Source organism: Mirounga leonina, unplaced genomic scaffold (assembly GCF_011800145.1).
Source record: "Mirounga leonina isolate KUSES-001 unplaced genomic scaffold, KU_Mleo_1.0 Mir_170, whole genome shotgun sequence".
Classification (NCBI taxonomy): domain Eukaryota; kingdom Metazoa; phylum Chordata; class Mammalia; order Carnivora; family Phocidae; genus Mirounga; species Mirounga leonina.
The window spans coordinates 33,026,657-33,044,488 of record NW_023270433.1 but is presented as its reverse complement, the minus strand read 5'-3'; the positions used below and the strand labels follow the sequence as shown (position 1 = coordinate 33,044,488).

General features: G+C 52.9%; 2 protein-coding genes and 1 long non-coding RNA gene across 3 annotated transcripts in view; 2 read left to right on the top strand and 1 right to left on the bottom strand.

The window, feature by feature from the left end:
- Positions 1–422: 422 nt before the first annotated feature.
- Positions 423–17,211, bottom strand: IGFBPL1 (insulin like growth factor binding protein like 1). The gene is made up of 5 exons (XM_035016265.1): positions 16,761–17,211; positions 7,895–8,004; positions 6,923–7,039; positions 4,583–4,741; positions 423–2,745 (listed from the first exon to the last, which is right to left on the bottom strand). The coding sequence occupies exons 1-4, from the start codon at positions 17,209–17,211 to the stop codon at positions 4,592–4,594; spliced, it is 828 nt and encodes a 275-aa protein (XP_034872156.1). The 3' UTR covers positions 423–2,745; positions 4,583–4,591.
- LOC118017931 lies at positions 2,733–4,563 on the top strand. Its single transcript, XR_004681285.1, has 3 exons — positions 2,733–2,819; positions 2,939–3,031; positions 4,295–4,563. It is a non-coding gene; the product is annotated as an uncharacterized LOC118017931 (long non-coding RNA).
- Positions 17,135–17,832, top strand: part of LOC118017927 (stimulated by retinoic acid gene 6 protein-like) — a 59,828-nt gene continuing 59,130 nt past the window's right edge. The window contains exon 1 of the mRNA XM_035016262.1: positions 17,135–17,198. The gene's annotated coding sequence lies outside the window, so the exon portion shown is untranslated. The remainder of the gene's footprint in view (positions 17,199–17,832) is intronic.

The following is a 17,832-nucleotide window of genomic DNA, read 5'->3' as shown; positions in this document are numbered from 1 at the left end:
GATCACCTTGTGCTGCCTGGCAGGACTGCAACCTCATCCCACTCCTCCCCACTTGAGTCTCACCCTCCTTTGTATTGATTTCTAAACCCTTCTGGCCTCCCTGTGCATGTGGGAAATGACAGAGGGCACAGTTCTCTGAGTCAGTGAAATACTGGGATGTGTATCCGGTGGGAGACACAAGTTCTGAGGGAGTTAGAAGGATCAGGCCAGCAGGAGGCAATAAGGACTGGTTAAAAATTGTGAGTCAGGTGTCCAGGTGGGGCTGTGACCAGAACCCAGGTGTGAGGGGGGAAGGAGCATTTGGGCTGAAGTAGCTGAGGTGGGCAAGAAAAGGGCAAGATGTGTCAGGGGTGCTGGAGACATATTGGTGGACCCTGCTCCCACCCATAGCAGTGTTCCAGGGACAGAGAGACCATGAAGACTGTCTTTAAAAACATTTATTTTCAGATGCAGGGGTCATGTGACATCATCACATTTATGACAATAGGGCAGAAAACACAGGCTTTGGGGCACCATGTTTCTGAAGGGCAAAAACCAGAGCACAGTGCTCTCAGCCCCTGGAGAGGTCTGGGGCTCCCCTGGTTGAAAAGTCATGAGGTTGGAACAATTCTGTTTTTCTGCCTTTTTGGTTTTGGTGAAAATTTTGGAGAGCGTTCATGATTATTATTATTATTTTGCACATCCTTACCCTGCGAACCCAGCCTCCTGTGGTTTCGATGTTCAGCTCTGGCACCCAAGCGCTCCATCTGCCCTGCTCTCTGCGTCTAGACCCAGCTCTCCAACTGTGACTGGGCACATGTGAGGTGGGTCAAGTGATTTTTGCTGAATGTGCCTATCAGCAGATGCCGGATTGTTCTAGTACCTTCTCCAGGGTAACATCCGCCGTAACATCCCTGCTTCTCCTGACAGTTTCACTAAGTGCCTTACCAAGCAAGTCTTCTCCTAACTATTCACACCCCAGAAGACTTAGCTGCAGACCCTGGATACAGAAACCCCCGTGGTAGGGCAGCGGGCAGAGTGGGGAGGGCATCGGGGGTGCTGAGTAGGGGGGGTGTGAGCGGGTCCCCTGCAGCCCCAACCTCCAACAGACAAGCACAGCTTCCAGTTAACCAGTTTCAGCTCTGATCTTATTCAAAGAAAGGGGACCCGATGTTTTAAAGTTTGCAAACCACCCATCTAGTTTCGTTCCCTTCTTATTCAGATGAGGAAAACTGTGGTCCGGAAGGTGAAGGGGACTTGCTCGGAGTCAGGCAGCAAGCCAGGGATGAATTCCCAAATGGACCTCATGTTTCCAGATTCCCAGGCCATGCTCCTGCCATGTAGTACATGAGGGTGATACCACCGCACTATTTCAGATATGTAATGGCCAGGCTCAAAGGCAGAAAATTTAATTCCAAAAAGGATTCCAGAATGTCATGCTCAGTGGGAGCAGCCTGGGAGTGTGCTGTAAAAGTTGAGCGGGACCTTGGTAAGATCCTCGGGGCCCATGGAACAGGCAGCACCTTCCTTTCCACAGCTAGGAGATTACCCGAGCAGCAGCGTGGGAAGGGTGCCAACCAGGGCCAGGTGCCCTGAGTTCCCGTCCTTCTCAGCGCCTCCCTCTCAGAGCCTGGTTTCTTCCTCTGCAAAGGGGGAGGGACATCTATGTTCGCCCTGCCTGCCATCCTGGAGTTGGGAGTGACCACAGATGGAAAAGCGCTTCATGAACTTGAAGGACAAGACACAAATGAGATCCCAATTCTGACTTAAAAACAAATTTGAATCACCTAGGGGGTCTATTTTTTCACCAAATATTAAGTACTCTTCTTGAAAGAAAGAAAGAAAGAGACAGAGAGAAAGAAAAGAAAGAAAAAGAAAGAAAGAAAGAAAGAAAAAGAGAAAAGAAAAGAAAGCCTTATTCCTGGGTAAGGTCAAAACCTCTCCAAGTAAAAGGTATTCTACTACACTCTAATCCCACAGCCCAGAGAAAGAAGCCTCTGACCCCCTTTCCTCAGTTTGATGCCCAGAAGCCAGGGGTCCACTGCCCACCTGGTTAGAGAACGCTGAGCTTGCTGACAAGGGGACATCTTGATCCCCAAACACCCAGCCAAGGACTCCATCTCTTTAAGGTGGGAAAATGGCAGGGAAGGAAGAGCTATGGCCAGCTCCACAGCCTAGCATGAAGCCACGGCAACTGTTTTGGAGGGAACTTAAAAGGGATGCTAAGACTATACCTCCCCTATTTTTCCCACAGGGCCATCTTACTCTAGGATGGCAGGGCTCAACAGGACACGGGTAACCTCTAGTCCAAATGCCGCATTCCCAGGTGAGGAGACAAAGGCCCAGAGAGGGGACACACAGCAAGTCAGCAGGCAGAGGACGGCGTGGCCCTACCCCCTCCTCCTACAACACACACTGATCAGTCACAGAGAAATGAGGTAAAGACTCACGGCTGACACAGGACTTCTTTTTCCAGCCCTTTAGAATTACAAACATACCATCAGGTGACCTTCCCTGGGAGAGGTTAGGTTAAAAAAGAATTCTCACAGAGCAATTCCTTTCAAAAGTATAAAAAAGCCACATGCAGTCTGGTTTCCCAATGCTTGCCCTGCTAAAAACTACATCTGCATAGGAATCTAGTTTGCATCTAATTTGTAAAAACATACAAAAGGGGTCATCTACAAACACAGTTTCTCCAACTCTTCACAAGGAAAACGATGCATGACTTGACTCTTCCAACATCCTGTCATCAACGTTTCTAAGACCCTAGAAGGAAAGAGAGAAAAGGATGAGAGGAAAGAAGCCTGCTCTGTCACAATCAACTATGTGGTAAATGGAAGGTGGGGGAAATGATCCTTAGCCCTAAATCTTCCTGGCCAGGGGTAGTGCTGGTGAGGAGCAGAGGGGCCCTGGGGTGTCCACGAAGTTCATGTGGGACCACTGGGTGCACATTTCACAGAGGCAGCATCCAGCTTAATACAAGGAAGAACTTTCAACTACTGGAAAACCCAAAGATGGATGTCTGGTGGTAGGGAGCTCCACAACACTGGAGGTAAGCAAGCAAGAGCTGGCCAGTACTGCATGTTGTAGGGGGAACTGAAGACCTATGTGGCAATGGTCTTAAAATTCCATGATTCTTTGTGGCTCTCTTTTGAAAACTCCTCTATAACAGACTACATTCATAGCCTGGTATCATTGTGTGTGTGTGTTTTTAAATTATATATATACTTAAAAATTGTATACATATTTAAAACATGAAATATGTATACAGACACACATACATAGGTACATACATATATATGCACACAAGTGTGCAGGACAAAAGTCCTGGTACATGATATAACAACTATAAAAAGCAAAGAGTATCAGGAGGGCAACTTAAAGAACCATCTCCTACCTGCACTCCTACTTGAGGATTTCCCACCTTCTATTTCCGTGCCTGCGTCCAGGAGCTCTAACTACTTCATCCACCATGCCACTTCCTCAGCGACATCTCCCTTGCTTTCCCCACTTCTAAGCCACTTCTCTCGCCTCAAACTCACACACGCCCCTCGCTTCCTTAACACTGCACTTCTTGTATTTTTTTTTTTAAGATTTATTTTTGCGAGAGAGAAAACGCGTGTGAGCATGAGGGGGGGTGGGGGGCAGAGGGAGAAGCAGACTCCCCGCTGAGCAGGAAGCCTGATATGTGACTTGATCCCATGACCTTGGGATCATGACCTGAGCCGAAATCAAGAGTTGGCCACCTAACCAGCTGAGCCACCCAGGCGCCCCTGGAGCAGAATCTTTAAATGAGACTGTGTACCTGGCTCAGTGTCTCGCTCATCCCCTCCGCCACAAGAATGGACCTTCTGCACACTGGGATTGCTCCTCCAGCTGGGTCCCAGTGTGACAGGACACATGGAGCAGACACACAGCCAGCCGACCGGCCACGTGACAAGGAATGTGAGCAAGACAGAAATGTTGGTGGCTGTGCACCAGCCAGCTCTAGGGGTTGTCATGCAGCCCAAGCTGGCTAATTAAGGGGCTCGTTTCCTAGGTTCATGGCCGACCTGTGGGCAGGGGACAGATGCAACCCCAGCTCTCACCCGGGTCGGGGGGGCTATAAGGACTAAGAGCCGAGGGGCCAGGGGAGATGCAGATTCTCCCGGACACGCTGCTAAGCACGTGCGGTGCTGAGGACAGAGCGGTGAGGCCTGGAGACAGCAGAGCTGCCAACGAGGACAAACCTGGGGACAGCAAATGGAGCTCAGACTGTCTCCTTTTGAGACGGGTGCTGTCACAGTGACGTCTGCTCTCTATCTGCCCCCTCTAGGACTTGAAGGAAATATTCTGTTCAGCTTCAGAAACAGAGACAACTGGCCTTTCCTACCTGTGGACACCCACAACGTTCCAGCTCCTGTGTTTGCACGCCAGGTGGGAGGCCCGGAGTGGTACGAGTGTTGAACATACTAGAGATTCTACCTGCTAAGTGTAGTACGTTCCTAACTCCTGTTTGGTATTCCTCTGGTTTTGATTGACGCATTTTTCTTCTTTGTTACTATACATCTTATAAGCCACCTCAATCTCTTGGGACACAGGTGTATAAATATGTAATATGTACCTGACTCCATCACATGCGGTCGTCTGGAGCTGGGGGGTGGGGGGCTGTGTATTTACTCAGATCTAGAACCGTCACGGTGCCGTGGGCCTGAGCCTCCCCAACCGCGTTGGCTGAAGAGCACAAGTACACTCCCTCATCTTCCTTTCTCAGAGGCTTGATCTAGAAGTAAAAATAGGCAAGTTTATGGCAAGGCAAAATCACTTCCTTATTTAGTTCCTAAGATACGTCTGAACACTTATTTTTCAAAATAAGATAGGGCTCACTATTCCTCTTCTTGCCTTGGTTGCCAAGAAAGAGTTAAATTTTCTTCTCTGTAGCCTCTCTACGGTGGCTCTCATTTTAATGTTTCCTTTGCATCCCTACCTTTTACTGTGAGCTCCCTGGTCCTTTTATTGACGGCGACAGGTACACCTCACAAGGAAAATACTGCCAGTTAAACGGACAAAAATCGACTGACCAAGGAGTGGCCCACAAGTGCTCCCAATGGAGAGCCTTACAAAATAACACCAGAGAGAACATTTCCCCCTACACCTTCTTGTAATCAAGAGGGGTAGGTGCTTGATTTGAAAAAGCCACACGGACCCGGCTGCATTCCGAGGCTCCGAGCTGGGCGGAGAAGTCACCAACCCTGGCACAGACGGGAGTGAAGTGAGGCGGACACCGACCGGCCGTCCTCGAGCAGCCTGTCCTCACGGCCCTGCAGAGCGCACCCACACCCACACCAGCTCCCTCCTCTCTCGGCATGACGACCTCCGTCCACCGTGCAGCCTGGGCAGGGGGTATGCACACGATCTCGTCTGGAACTCACGCCGACTGCGGGCCACGGGGAGCGCCGTTACCCTGATATTACAGGAGACTGGCAGTGAGTCACAGACTGTTGGGTGACAGGGCCCTCGGACCATGTGCAGTCCAAGGCCCTCCTCCTCCGACTGTGGACACTGAAGCTCAGGAGGCAGAGTGACTAGCCCAACATGGACCCCCGCCCCTCCCTCCCTCTTTCAAACACATGGCATTCCCGTGACTTAGTTAAGCTGCTGCAAGTGGCACAGCAGAGCCCCGAGGGGGGACACCAGTGTGCTGTCTTCCCTCTTTCTCAGCCCCGTGGTCTTGGGGGCGAGCGTAGTGGTCTCCTACCACTCATTACCACGTCATGGCTTAAAACAGCACACATTTATTATATTTGGTGCCTTTTTAAAAAAAACATCAAATATTTTATTTTTAAGCAATCTCTATGCCCAACGTGAGGCTCGAACTCACAACCCCGAGAACAAGAGTCACACGCTCTACTGACTGAGCCAGCCAGGTGCCCCTATATTTAGTTCTCGAGGTCAGAAGTCCCAGTGGGAATCAGGGGGCTAAAATGAAGCTATCAGCCCAGCTGCCTTCTTCCTAGGGGCCCCAGGGGAAAATCCATTTCTTGCCTTTCCCATTCTAGAGGCTGCCTGCATTCTTGGGCTCGCGGTCCTCTTCCTCCATCTTCAAAGCCGGAGATGGTGGCTCGTGTCTTTCCCATGCGGCCATCTCTCTGGCTCCTTCCCTCCTGCCTCCCTCTTCAGCATTTATGACTTTTTTTTTTTTTGAGAATTTTTTTTTATTATGTTACTCACCATACATTACATCATTAGTTTTTTATGTAGTGTTCCATGATTCATTGTTTGTGCGTAACACCCAGTGCTCTATGCAGAACGTACCCTCCTTAATATCCATCACCAGGCTAACCCATCCTCCCACCCCCCTCCCCTCCAGAACCCTCAGTTTGTTTTTCAGAGTCCATCGTCTCTCATGGTTCGTCTCCCCCTCCAATTCCCCCCCCATTCTTCCCCTCCTGCTATCCTTTTTTTTTTCTTAACATACACTGCATTATTTGTTTCAGAGGTACAGATCTGTGATTCAACAGTCTTGCACAATTCACAGCGCTCACCATAGCACATACCCTCCCCAATGTCTATCACCCAGCCACCCCATCCCTCCCTCTTCAGCATTTAAAGGGCTCTTGTGATTATACTGGGCCCACCCAGATAATTCAAGATAAGTTCCTTATTAAAGTCAGCTGATGAGCACCCTTAGCTCCATCTGCAACCTTAATCCCCTCTTGCATATCCATATATCCACAGATTCCAGGGATTAGGACATGGACATCTTTCTGGGGCCATAATTCTGACCACCACTGAGGATCACTTATGCTCTCGGGGGTTAAACTTCCCTCACAGTTAGTGTAGGGTCCAACCAAAAAGGGATAAGAACAGCTTTGAAATGTGTAATGTGCTATAGAAATATAAAGCGTGCTTTGTAACAGCCAGTCAATAACAGCTACTAATCCTAAACAAATGAGATACCCACCAAAACCCAGGCTGTGGCCTCGTGGTCAGAAGGGCCCCCTTGCACCTGGACAGCGATATTGACGTGGTCCCCAGGCAGGTCCTCCAGCACCTGGGTACCCTCAGGAGACTGTGTGACCTACAGAGGACAGAACAACCAGGAATGGTTTAGAAAAAGCATCTCTGGGTAAGAACCACACCGCAGACATCCTTGCTGTCTTCATCTTCCTACTAATCAAAGGCCAAGCCCTGGCACCTCTTATTCCTATTAAAACGTCAGTGGCTTCATAAACCTAAATGTCTGTGCAGACAGCACCCCCTGCTGGACAGTAATGATGTAGACACCACCACCATCTCAGGTGGTTCAGAGTTTCCCCGCCCTTCTGGGGGCTGCGGACATAGGTGGACAACATGTGCTGTGATCCACGCCAGTCTCTCAAAAATTGATCTGCAGGATGATCTAATTTTGGAATGGGATTTGGATAGTCTTTCTAAAACCCAGATCCCGTGAAGTAGGCTCTAACTTCGTTCCAGTGGATCCAGGCTAGATAAATAGATGAACTTTCTGGGTGGCTCAGTCATTCAGCGTCTGCCTTCGGCTCAGGTCATGATCCCAGGCTCCTGGGATCGAGCCCCGCATCGGGCTCCCTGCTCCTTGGGAAGCCTGCTTCTCCCTCTCCCACTCCCCCTGCTTGTGTTCCCTCTCTAGCTGTCTCTCTCCCTGTCAAATAAATAAATAAAATCTTTAAATAGATGACCTTTCTGGACAGCTAAGTGGCTGAGGGAGCAAATGGCACAAGGAAGGATGGTGACTCCCCTGCTCTGGGCAGAGCTTTGGGGTAAAAGTTTTGAGGCATAAACCTGAAGGAAGAAGAGTGACTTGTAAGATCTCTTTTTAAAACCCTTTGCGCCACATATAACACACACATAAACACACAAGAAACACCTCTCTCTCACACACACGCACGCACACGGAATTCTTGGACGTAAATACCTTCCTCCACGTGACGACAGGGGTGGGCACAGCCCTCACCTCACAGGACAGGTTCACCTGGGCCCCGGGGACGTTGTGAACACTCCGGGGTGGCGTGACGACCAGAGGAGCTGGAGGAGGAAGACAGGGGGTCACAACCGTTACCCTGCCAGGTCCCAAGCACCCCACCTCTAAAATCCCCGGCCTGCAGAGAGCCTGCGGGCACGGTCCCCCGTGAGGGGGGCCGCAGCAGAGGAAAGCTCTCCACGCACAAAGAGCACACTCGGAGGCGGCGAATCATGTTTCCCTCAGACCCGGAGGGATGCCTCCATGCTTCCTCATCCATCGCCTTTGTTCTACCAACAGGCAAGCTGGGATCTGGAGGGGCGAGGCGGCTTCCCGAACCGCCCGCCACGTCTGTGGCAGAGCCTGGGTCTCGTCACACTCCTGCCCAGGACCCCGGGGGCCATCTGCTTGCAGCTCAGCTCCTCGAGACACGGAGTGGCTCAGGAGGGGCTGGTGTCACCTCACCAACGCCAAGTCTTCGAACAGATGGGCTTTCCTCCTCGCACGCGGGGCGGTTCAAAGAACAGGCCCCGCAGAACAGCTGCCAGCGCACCGCCCAGACGCCCCCCTCCGCGGCCGGGCCAGACGCTCGTTTGCATATCGCAGACCTGCAGGCTCCGCGCGGCCTCCCCTCCACCCGCCCCCCCCAAGCCGGCACTGGGTCCGAGGACACCGGAGAGAGGGGTCGCTTCCGGGATGGCCGTCCCCAGGCAGGGCGGCTCGAGGCTGCCAGCACATTACAGAAAGGCGAGGGAGGGTGTGGGCTGGCTGGGACGGCGACCTTGCAGGCGTCTGAGTTAGAAGTGCTTAGCTGACACCCCACACCGCCCTCCTCCCGGTGCCCCCCACTTGCTCTGCTCACGCTGGCGCTCCAAGAATCAAGTCCGGCCACCTCGGCGTTCAGGCCCTCCACCCGGTCCCTCAGTGGACCTGCCTGCACCGCATGGAAGGCACCCCCCCCAACCCCACAGGGGATGCTCCTCCTCCTGCAGGACCTGGAGGGTTAGGGTATGTGTCCTAGTCCAGGACCAGGGCGTCTGCGCCCGTGTGAGCTGCTGGAGGACAGCTTGCTGGCAGTCCGGGTGTGCCCGCCGGCCTCCGCCGGACCAGACGGCAGCAGGGCCCGTCCCTGCATCTAGTCCAGCAGTGTCTTGGACAAGATGCAGTGGGGAGGCCTCGGGGCAGGGGGATCCTCCCTGCTTGGGTTTGCTCATCTGTAAGATGGGGATAATAACCCCTGCTTGCTGGGCTGTTGAGCTGATCTTACCATGTGATGAGTGTGAGCGCAATGGTTTAAGTTAACAGGACATGTAAGTGGGCCCCAGAAGCATGTCTGCTAAACAGATGACTAGATGAAGAAACACATGGCAAATAAGGAGCAAACACATTCCTTCTCCAGCCATCAAACTGCAGGGTCTACGCTCTTGGGACTTTGCCGTGTGACTCATGGATGGCCCTGGAGAGGGAAGGGGCCTTTGCCTGCCTCGGTCCAGCTGCAATAAAAAAAAAGAGAGCAAAGGGAGGGAGGGAGAAGGCTGCAGGAGGAGGGATAGGGACAGGAGTGAAAGGGCACAGAAATAAGACTGGTCTGGCCCCTCCAGACAGACCTTGTCAAGCTGGTGCCAAAAAAGATCTCTGGAAAATTGTCTTAGAACCACAGAGTCTCAAACCGGAGGGGCCCAACTCCCCAAGATCCTGTGCCTGACCATCTGATGTGTTCAGCTAGCATCCACTTGCATGCCTCCACTGACAGAGAGCTTACTACCTACAGAGCCGGGCCTTTCCATCCTAGGAGAGCTCTGCTAGTAAGGAAGCTTGTCTTCCTTCATCTGGAGCTAAAACCTACCTCCCTGTAACCCCCACATGTTGATCCCAGGGCCACCTCACTGGAGCCCTACGGCCCCCTGGGTGCCCCATTGGCCTCCACTGAATACAGACACTATGCTCCCTACCCCCAGGCTGCTCTCTTCCCCCTCAGCCTGATCAGCCCACTCCTTCAGTTGTGCCCATTTGACTGCCCCCCAAGCACATGGCTCCACATACCCACAACACTGAGTGTAGCCAAAGCCCTCTACTGAACCAAGGTCCTAAGGCTTCTAACATTGCCCAAAGCATCCCCGCCACCTGCAAACTGCCACAAAGAACCACAACACCCCTGCTCTCCAGCAGGGGCCCCATCTGCAACATGACAAAGAGTCTAATTTATCCACACCCTCCCGCCAACATCCACTCCCCCGGGCCCAACAGTCCTCAAATGGCTCGCTGGGGGAACAATCAGAACCGTATCTTATTCCAAAGCCCTCAATGGATTCCAGAGGGACACTCGATCAACATGTTTTACTTTCATTCATGTAAAGTCATAAATTTTAAATGAGATTTCATCAATCCCTTTCAGGCCTAAATGAATAAACCAGTAAATCACATTTCAACATTCTCTCTGCTAGAATTTCCCTCTCCCTCTTTTAAAGACTGTCTTGGAAATGCTGTCTTTGCTACTGATCTTGTGGCAGAAAATATTACTTCTTTGACAAAAGAGCCCCCAGCTTTCAATGACAAAGTAACATTCAAATTTTTATTTATTTTAAAATTGACATACAGCACATTTACTCCTTGTGGAGTGCAGCTCTTGAGTTTTGACCAACGCCTACGGTCATGTAACCACTGCCACAACCAAGATCTAGAAGAGTCCAGTTCATCTCAAAAAATTTCTTCATGCTTCTCTTTGTCAGAGTAATCTGGTTTTAATGTTAACATATCCACTTTTAAATTTAAAATATTTTTATCCATAATAGCTCTTCATAATCAGCCATCATCATCATCACGGTAATAATGGTAATAAATGCCACCACCTAATTCTGAGAGCTCGCTGTGTGCTAGGCGCTCTAGTCTGCTCACAGGGATTAACCCATTCCATCTTTCCAGCAATTTCACCAGCGGTGCAGCTAGGCAGGGTTACTCGGGTTTAGATGGTTGGGCAAGGCTTTGAGCCCAGGCTCTGGCTCTGAGCTTTGTTTGTCCCAAAGAGTCTTGCTTTCTACTTAGATGACAATTCCATGTACACTGCTCCTTTCGTCCTTATACCTACCCTGCTAAGCAGGTGCTTTTATCCCCATTTTACAGACGAGAAAACCAAGGCTCGGAAAGGTGAAGTGCCTGGAGGAGCAGGGACTCAAACCCAGGGACCCTGATTCCATCAACACTTCACTGAGTTTTAAAGTGAAATATTTGTTGTCTGTATGGACTCCATTCCAGAACAAGAAAGAATTCTTTAGGGACTGTGTTGGGGAGTCCCAAGACAATCCCCAGATTCAGTGATTTGCTAGGAGGACTCATAGGCCTCAGCAGTTTGACTCACAGCTGTGATTTATTACAGTGACAGGAGACAAAGCAAACAGCAAAGGGAAAAGCGGCTCATGGGGTAAAGACAGGGAAAACCAGGCGCGAACTTCCACGCGCCTCTCCCAGCGGATCACACGGGACACCCTGAATCCAATCCGAGGGAGGCTCACTGGAGACTTCGAGCCCGGGATTTTTGTTGGGGGCAGGTCACCTGGGCCCCCTCTGCTCAGCACGTACCAAAATTCCAGGGTCCCGGAAGGAAAGGAGGCGTGCAGCATAAACCGTGGTGTTGGCCCAAACAGCTCAGGCCAAGAGTCACTCTTATCACTGAGGGGACGGTGGGAACTGTCCCCAAATCCAAGTTCCCAGACACCAGCCAAGGGTCAATCTGGCCAGCAGGCCCTTCTAAGGACAGAGTCTCAGGCCTGCTCTGTTTACTCTTCTACACAGGAAAAAACCCTCCAAACATCACCCCCCAAGGAGCAGTTCTCCTGAAGACACTATTAAATGGGTGATACATTGTTTATACTTGCAGGACATTCCCAATCCTACTGTCCCCAAGGGCTCATTTGAATGTGGTGCTGGGGTACTCAACGTCATGACTACCATGGGCAGGACGGACCCAGGTTCAAATCCTGTCTCTGCCACACCAATGCTGTGACGCGGTCTGAGTTTCTTCTTCTTTAAAATGGGCAGGGGCATCTGTTCTTTTTCCTCACTCCTCCTCTCCCCTCCCCTCTCCATAGGCTATTGGGAGGAAGAGCTACAAGACCCCTTGCAACACTCACACGTGTTATCACGAGGCACTGCTGGGGGATTCAGGGTGTCCCGTGTGATCCGTTGGGAGAGGCGCGTGGAAGTTCGCGCCTGGTTTTCCCTGTCTTTACCCCATGAGCTGCTTTTCCCTTTGCTGTTTGCTTTGTCTGCTGTCACTGCAATAAATCACAGCTGTGAGTCAAACAGCTCTTCCAGTTTTACAGTTTGCAAGGGGTTTACAGACCCTTGCAAACTGTAAAACAGAGCAAGACCCCTTGCAAACTAAAAAATCACAGCTGAGTCAAACTCTCTCTCCCACAGAGAGACCCGAGGACCTGGCAGGCTGTGCTACCCCACGGGGAATCTCCTGGAAGTGCCCGGCCTGCTCCAGAGCCCCTACTGGCCTCCGAGGAGCAGGCCTCCGGGTGGGCCCTGCCCGGAGGCTCCAGAGGCCACGCCCACAGCCCTCATTCTGGCGAGCCCGGGCACAGCCTCTCGCCTCACTACTGCCCGAACTGCCACACTTTCTTTTCTACCTGCGTGTGACAAGAGCAACGTAGATTTCAAGAGGGAGGATGGTGCCTGGTGGGCCCAGTCTGTGGTCTCTCTAGCTCTTCCTTGCTAAATACTTTGCTTCCTTCTGTCCATGCCAGCAACAGCTCGAGAAAAGTTGGGAGGGCACTGATCCACCCAGCAGGTAACGGAACCGTCACCCACATGTGCACCCACAGAGGTAGCGCTGGGGTCCCGGTGCCAACCACGGGAGCCTGGGCAAGCTGTTAACCATTTCCTCCTGGTCTGCAAATGAAGACAGTGACTGCTGAGGATGAATGTGACTGAATTACTGACCGTGCGGGTCTGTACGAGTGGGAGGGGCCGGCAGCATTATTATAGTGTGCGGTGATCTGTCCCCAACCCCCCCCCAAAACACACCGTCAACTAGATATGTCCTTGACGCCCAGAATGAAAGATCTTCCCAAATGCCTCTGAGGTTTCTTTCAAGTTAATGTACCCAGGAAAGAAAGAATATCAAAAGTCATCCCCCAGGACCCCATCTGCTTATACAAAGAAGTGCACAACCAAAGAGTTTAATCACCAACGCATTGAGCAGCCCTGATAATTTATGCTAATAGTCATGTTCCGATGTGGAAGGAGAAACAGCTTAATCCGGCTCCCTGCAGCCCATGCCTCACAGCCCCTCCCTCGGCATGAAAGGCTTTTGAGCACGAGGCCCCCCCCTTCTTTGTCCCTTTCACAAAGTGGCGCTTGCAGCCTCTCCTGGTTACCTGGTAACACGCGCCTCGCACAGACTGCGGTGGAGCTGGAATGTCAACGGAGGGAGGTGAATTTTCTAAGATTCAGGATCTCAAGAGCTCACTGAAGCTTTGTGGGGGCCCGGGGCCCTGGTGGGTATTGGCCCGGGACCCTGTTCCTACCTAATCTAGCATTCAAAACATGCTCTCAACCTGCTGCCTGCAGGATCCCAGCCCCCTCCCCACGTTAGCCACCGGTCAGGGGGCACGCACAGAACACAGCCTTTTAAAATAATGACAGCAGCAACAAGAACGCCATGCCACCTTACAGCAAAGAAAAGAAACCAATAACTTAGTACCGAGCGAAGCTGCATCCCTCAGCCTGGCGCTCGAGGCTGGCCACGGCCCTGCCCCAACCATCCCCCTGGGGAGCTGCCCAGCAGCCCGGGGTCACACCCACCCCAGGATCTCCCCTACCTGCTCTTACCTCCCCATCCCCCTTTCCCCTCAAGAATTTTCTACAAGTCCTTAAAGGTTCTGCTCAGATATTTTCCCTTCTGTGAAGCCATCCCCGTTCCTCTCAGGAGCCGTCCCCCAGTGCCAAGCAGGGGGGCCAGCAACAAGCCTTGGGGGGAAAGCAGGAAGGTGGATCTGGACGGAGAAACCCTCAGGATTCAAGGCTGGCCAGTTTGCAGCCTCTTCCTAATCAGGTGGCCATCGGGCTAGAGGTGCATGGCTCCGTCTAAAGAGGGCCAGGCAAACCCAGGCTGGGGCCCCACCTCAGCTAGGAGCTAGGCATGCAGCTCCAGGGAATTCCCTTCTGTGTGCCTCAGTTTTCCCTTCTGTTAAATCGGAGTGAGATCTGGCCAGGGTAGTTGTGAAAATTGAGTAAGAAGATGGGATGCAAGGGCGATTTCCAACAGTAAAGAATGATTCATACGTGGAAACAGGGCGAGTCTTCATTCAATGTGTTAATCAAAGGATTGCCCTCATTATTAGGCGTTTGGGGGGAATTTCAGAGCATAGGAAAAGGTCAGAATTTAAGCCTGAAAATGGTTGCAGAGAACACTTCCCACCCTGTGTGGAACCTGATATTTACGGAGGTCTCATTCAGTCTAAGTCAGGTGCTCGGTAGGTGAGAGTCGGCGAGGGGTGATTTTATTGACAATATTGAAGCAGAACAGCTGCTGCTAGGACTCAGCCGTTTCCCTCCCACCAGGGTCCCTGGGGGCATTGTTAAAAAGTACCCCTGCTTCATCCTCTAAATAAAGGATGGCTTTGGGGCAGCACAGAATGAGGTGCCACCTGGGCTAGGAAAGATGCCCCTGTCCACACCTCCATGCTTCACCAGGACACCAGCGCAGGGGCCACCCAAACATTTCAGGACACAAAGACGGGACCACAGTGCCCACGGCTGCTGCAGATGACACAATTGTGGGTGGGGAAGGAGAGCTGAATCGTAGGGAGGCCTGCTGCCTGTCACTAACAGGATCATTAAAAGCAGTTTCTGACTTTCCTTCCTTTTGGCCCCTTGAACATCTTTACTCGTGGGGCCTGTGCCTGGGGTGGGCCTCAGAGCCCATAGATCAGAGTGGAGGGGCTGTCACGTTTACTTGTCATTTGGTAATTTTCAATGAATTAGGGGTATGGGGTTGCCATCTGCCATCTGGCCGCCCTCTGGTAACCATGGCAACCACCACCTACCTGACTTAACACTCTCAAGTCCTGTCCTGAAAGAGCACTACAGAGGGCGTCGGGGTCCTGGGTGCTGGTCAGGCTTTACTGATCACCCTGCCTGTGTCCCCTGCCCCCCTGGGTCTCAGTCTCCTCTGCACAATGGCAGATTTAGTCCATGTGTCTTCAAGGTGGCTCGGTCTTAGGAACAGAATATCACTCCAGGGAGAAATCATCTGAGACTATCCACACCGGTTAGATTCTGGGGACTTGGTCAGCATTTCTTGGCGTCTCCAGCGTGTGGAGTGTAAGTGTGACTTGTCTGGAGACAAAGAGAACTGCCTGTGAATTAACTGCTAAAGAAAGCAGATTGTAAAAAGGAGTGATAGGAACCAGAAGGAAGGAGGCAGGACTGTTGAAATGCCACAGGGCAGAAACAAAAGTTCAAAATGGAAGGGACCTCAGCTGTGGCTCCACAGGGCTGACAGGGCCCAGAGAAGGGCAGGGACCTGCCCAAGGTCACTCAGGGGACCCGTAGCAGCTTGGGAAGCACCCACCAGCTCTTTCCTCCATTGGAAGCCCCAGCCAGGAATAGCCAACGGTGACCTTCCCATGCTCTGGGGCTGCTTCAGCCCCCTCAATGGGCAGCACATTGGTTTCGTGTTGCCCGGGACAGGAGCCTTCCTGCCCCATCCCCAACAACCCGCTGGGTCTGCTGCACGTACGTGGAATGCTTGGGGGGAAATAATACGAGAAATTACCCAAGGCCTGGAAAAGGTTGTCCCCCACCCCAAGGCTTCCCTGTTGGAGCTAAATTCATTACACCGATGTAGGCATTTAGCTCTAGACTTGGGTCTCCAGGCCTAGGCCAGAACCCCAAGCCAGGTCTTTGGAACTTGCTGGCCACAAGCTCACTCACCCTCAACTCTCCACTGCTCCCTCCAGGCAGTGTGGATGGGGGCAGCTCTCCAAAACCTAATGGGCCATCAGGGTGCTCCGCTGGCCATCCCCTACCAATGTTTTTGGTCTGTTTTTGTTTGAGTTTTAAAAATTACACAAAGAGGTGGGCAAACATGGCATCCAAACATGACGTTCCTGGGATGTTAATGAACCTTAAGTTTCTAGGTACCGAGCAATGAATACATTTCCATTCCTTTACCTGCTGAATCATATGAGCCTTAGACCCGCAAAACCCAGGTCTGGCCCTGATGGCACCATCATCTTTTCAGAACTTAGGTCCTCAAATGTCTTACCTGTCCTGGGTGGGAGATCCCTCTCCTGGGTGGGAATCCCAGCAGGTTCCCAACCCTGGGGTTCTCGCCCAGTGATTCCTGAGTCCCTGTCTGGAGCTCCTCCTCCTCCAGCATCTTCACCTTCCCTCCCTCTCCATTCAAAAACCCCACCTGGCCTGGCCAGCTGCTGGTCCCAGGGGACTTACACTCAGTAGGACACCCCACCCCCCCACTCCCAACTCCCAGTCTGGTGGAGGCCTACATGGCAGGCCTGCACGTAACTGAAGGCCTTTTGGTAGTTAAGTACCAAAAGAGACAGTAGGCTCACCAAAATTCTGACCAGCTCAAGGGCTTGTATCTCCACGAGCTTGGTAAGGAAGGGTGGAGGATGTGGATTTCTGTCCCAGTCTCCTTGAGTACCTGGCCAGGTAAGAAAAACTGCTTCCGAAGGGGAAACTGAGGCTGTCGATCACGGTGCATGCAGGGATCCTCTGCCCCACATTCCAGAGGGCTGGGGTCCCTCTTGCTCCTCCTGCCCCAGCCCCGCGGGGCAGAAGCCGGACTCACCAAATTCGCAGGGGCCATCGCGCGCCTTGTGCAGGTGGCCAGGGTGCGGGCGGGGCGCGTGCCGGACGCGCAGGCGCAGCGCGCAGATGCTGGGGTAGGAGCGGCCGTCGGAGCCGCAGACGGCGCCGCGCTGCGCGCACACACAGAGCCCGGTGCCCTCGGGCGCCGCCCCCGCGGCGCGGCTGGCGCACACCAGGCCGGGGCCGCAGCGCGCGCCCGCCCGGCCCCCGCAGCTCGCGCCCTCGGCGCCCAGGCAGCGCACGCAGCAGCCGCACTCGTCGCGCGCCGCGACCCGGGGCGCGGGGCAGCGCGCGGGCGCCGGGCAGCGCTCCGGCCGGCACGGACCGCACTCGGGGCGCCGGCCGCCGGTGGCGCGGAGCCCGAGGCCTGGGGCCAGCGGCGGCGGCAGCAGGAGCAGCAGCAGCGGGAAGAGCGAGGGTGAGCGTGGCATGGTCTGCTTCGGGACGGCAGCGGCGCCTCTGCTTCGCGCTGGCTTCGCGCGCGCCGCGCCGCCACCCCGCCCGCCTCTCGGCCGCTGATTGGCCGAGCCTCCGCCGCGGGGCGCCGCAGCCGGCTGCCGGGGTGGGCTCCGGGCCGCCCCGGTTCCGAGCTGGAGGGATGTCCCGAGACCTGCTCTCCTAGACCCAGTGGGCTCTCGGGGAAACAGACCCACTCGGGGCGGGAACTTGCCCGAGGTCGCTGTGGTAGCGCCGAGACGGGCTGTACGGTGTTGAGATCCAAGGCTAGCTCCAACTATTATGGGCCTTGATCCTCCCAGAAGGATGCGCTTCGTAATTTTATTTTGCGTTTAGTAGTTTTCAAAGTTTTATTTTAAAAAGAGAATATATGGTTTAAAATTTCAGAGGTTACAAATGGATGTAATGATGAAAAGAGTTTCCCTTCCACCCTGTGACCCAGTGTCCCAACCCAGCCTCAAGAGGCCGCTCATTATCAGTCTTGTGTCTTTGCAGAAATTTTGTATGTCCATTAAAGCATGTATGATTGTATAGCTCCTCCCTTTAAACACACACACACACACACACACACGGTGGTGTGTCCTGCACATTACTCG

What these genes read in the sequence shown, in the direction of transcription:
- IGFBPL1 (XM_035016265.1), bottom strand. Translation starts at nt 17,211, where the DNA reads ATGCCACGCTCACCCTCGCTCTTCCCGCTGCTGCTGCTCCTGCTGCCG. An exon ending in CTGTCGTCACGTGGAGGAAG is followed by an intron (nt 7,040 to 7,894) that starts GTATTTACGTCC and finishes TGTCCTCTGTAG; the next exon opens with GTCACACAGTCTCCTGAGGG. An exon ending in AGGCCACAGCCTGGGTTTTG is followed by an intron (nt 4,742 to 6,922) that starts GTGGGTATCTCA and finishes TTTTACTTCTAG; the next exon opens with ATCAAGCCTCTGAGAAAGGA.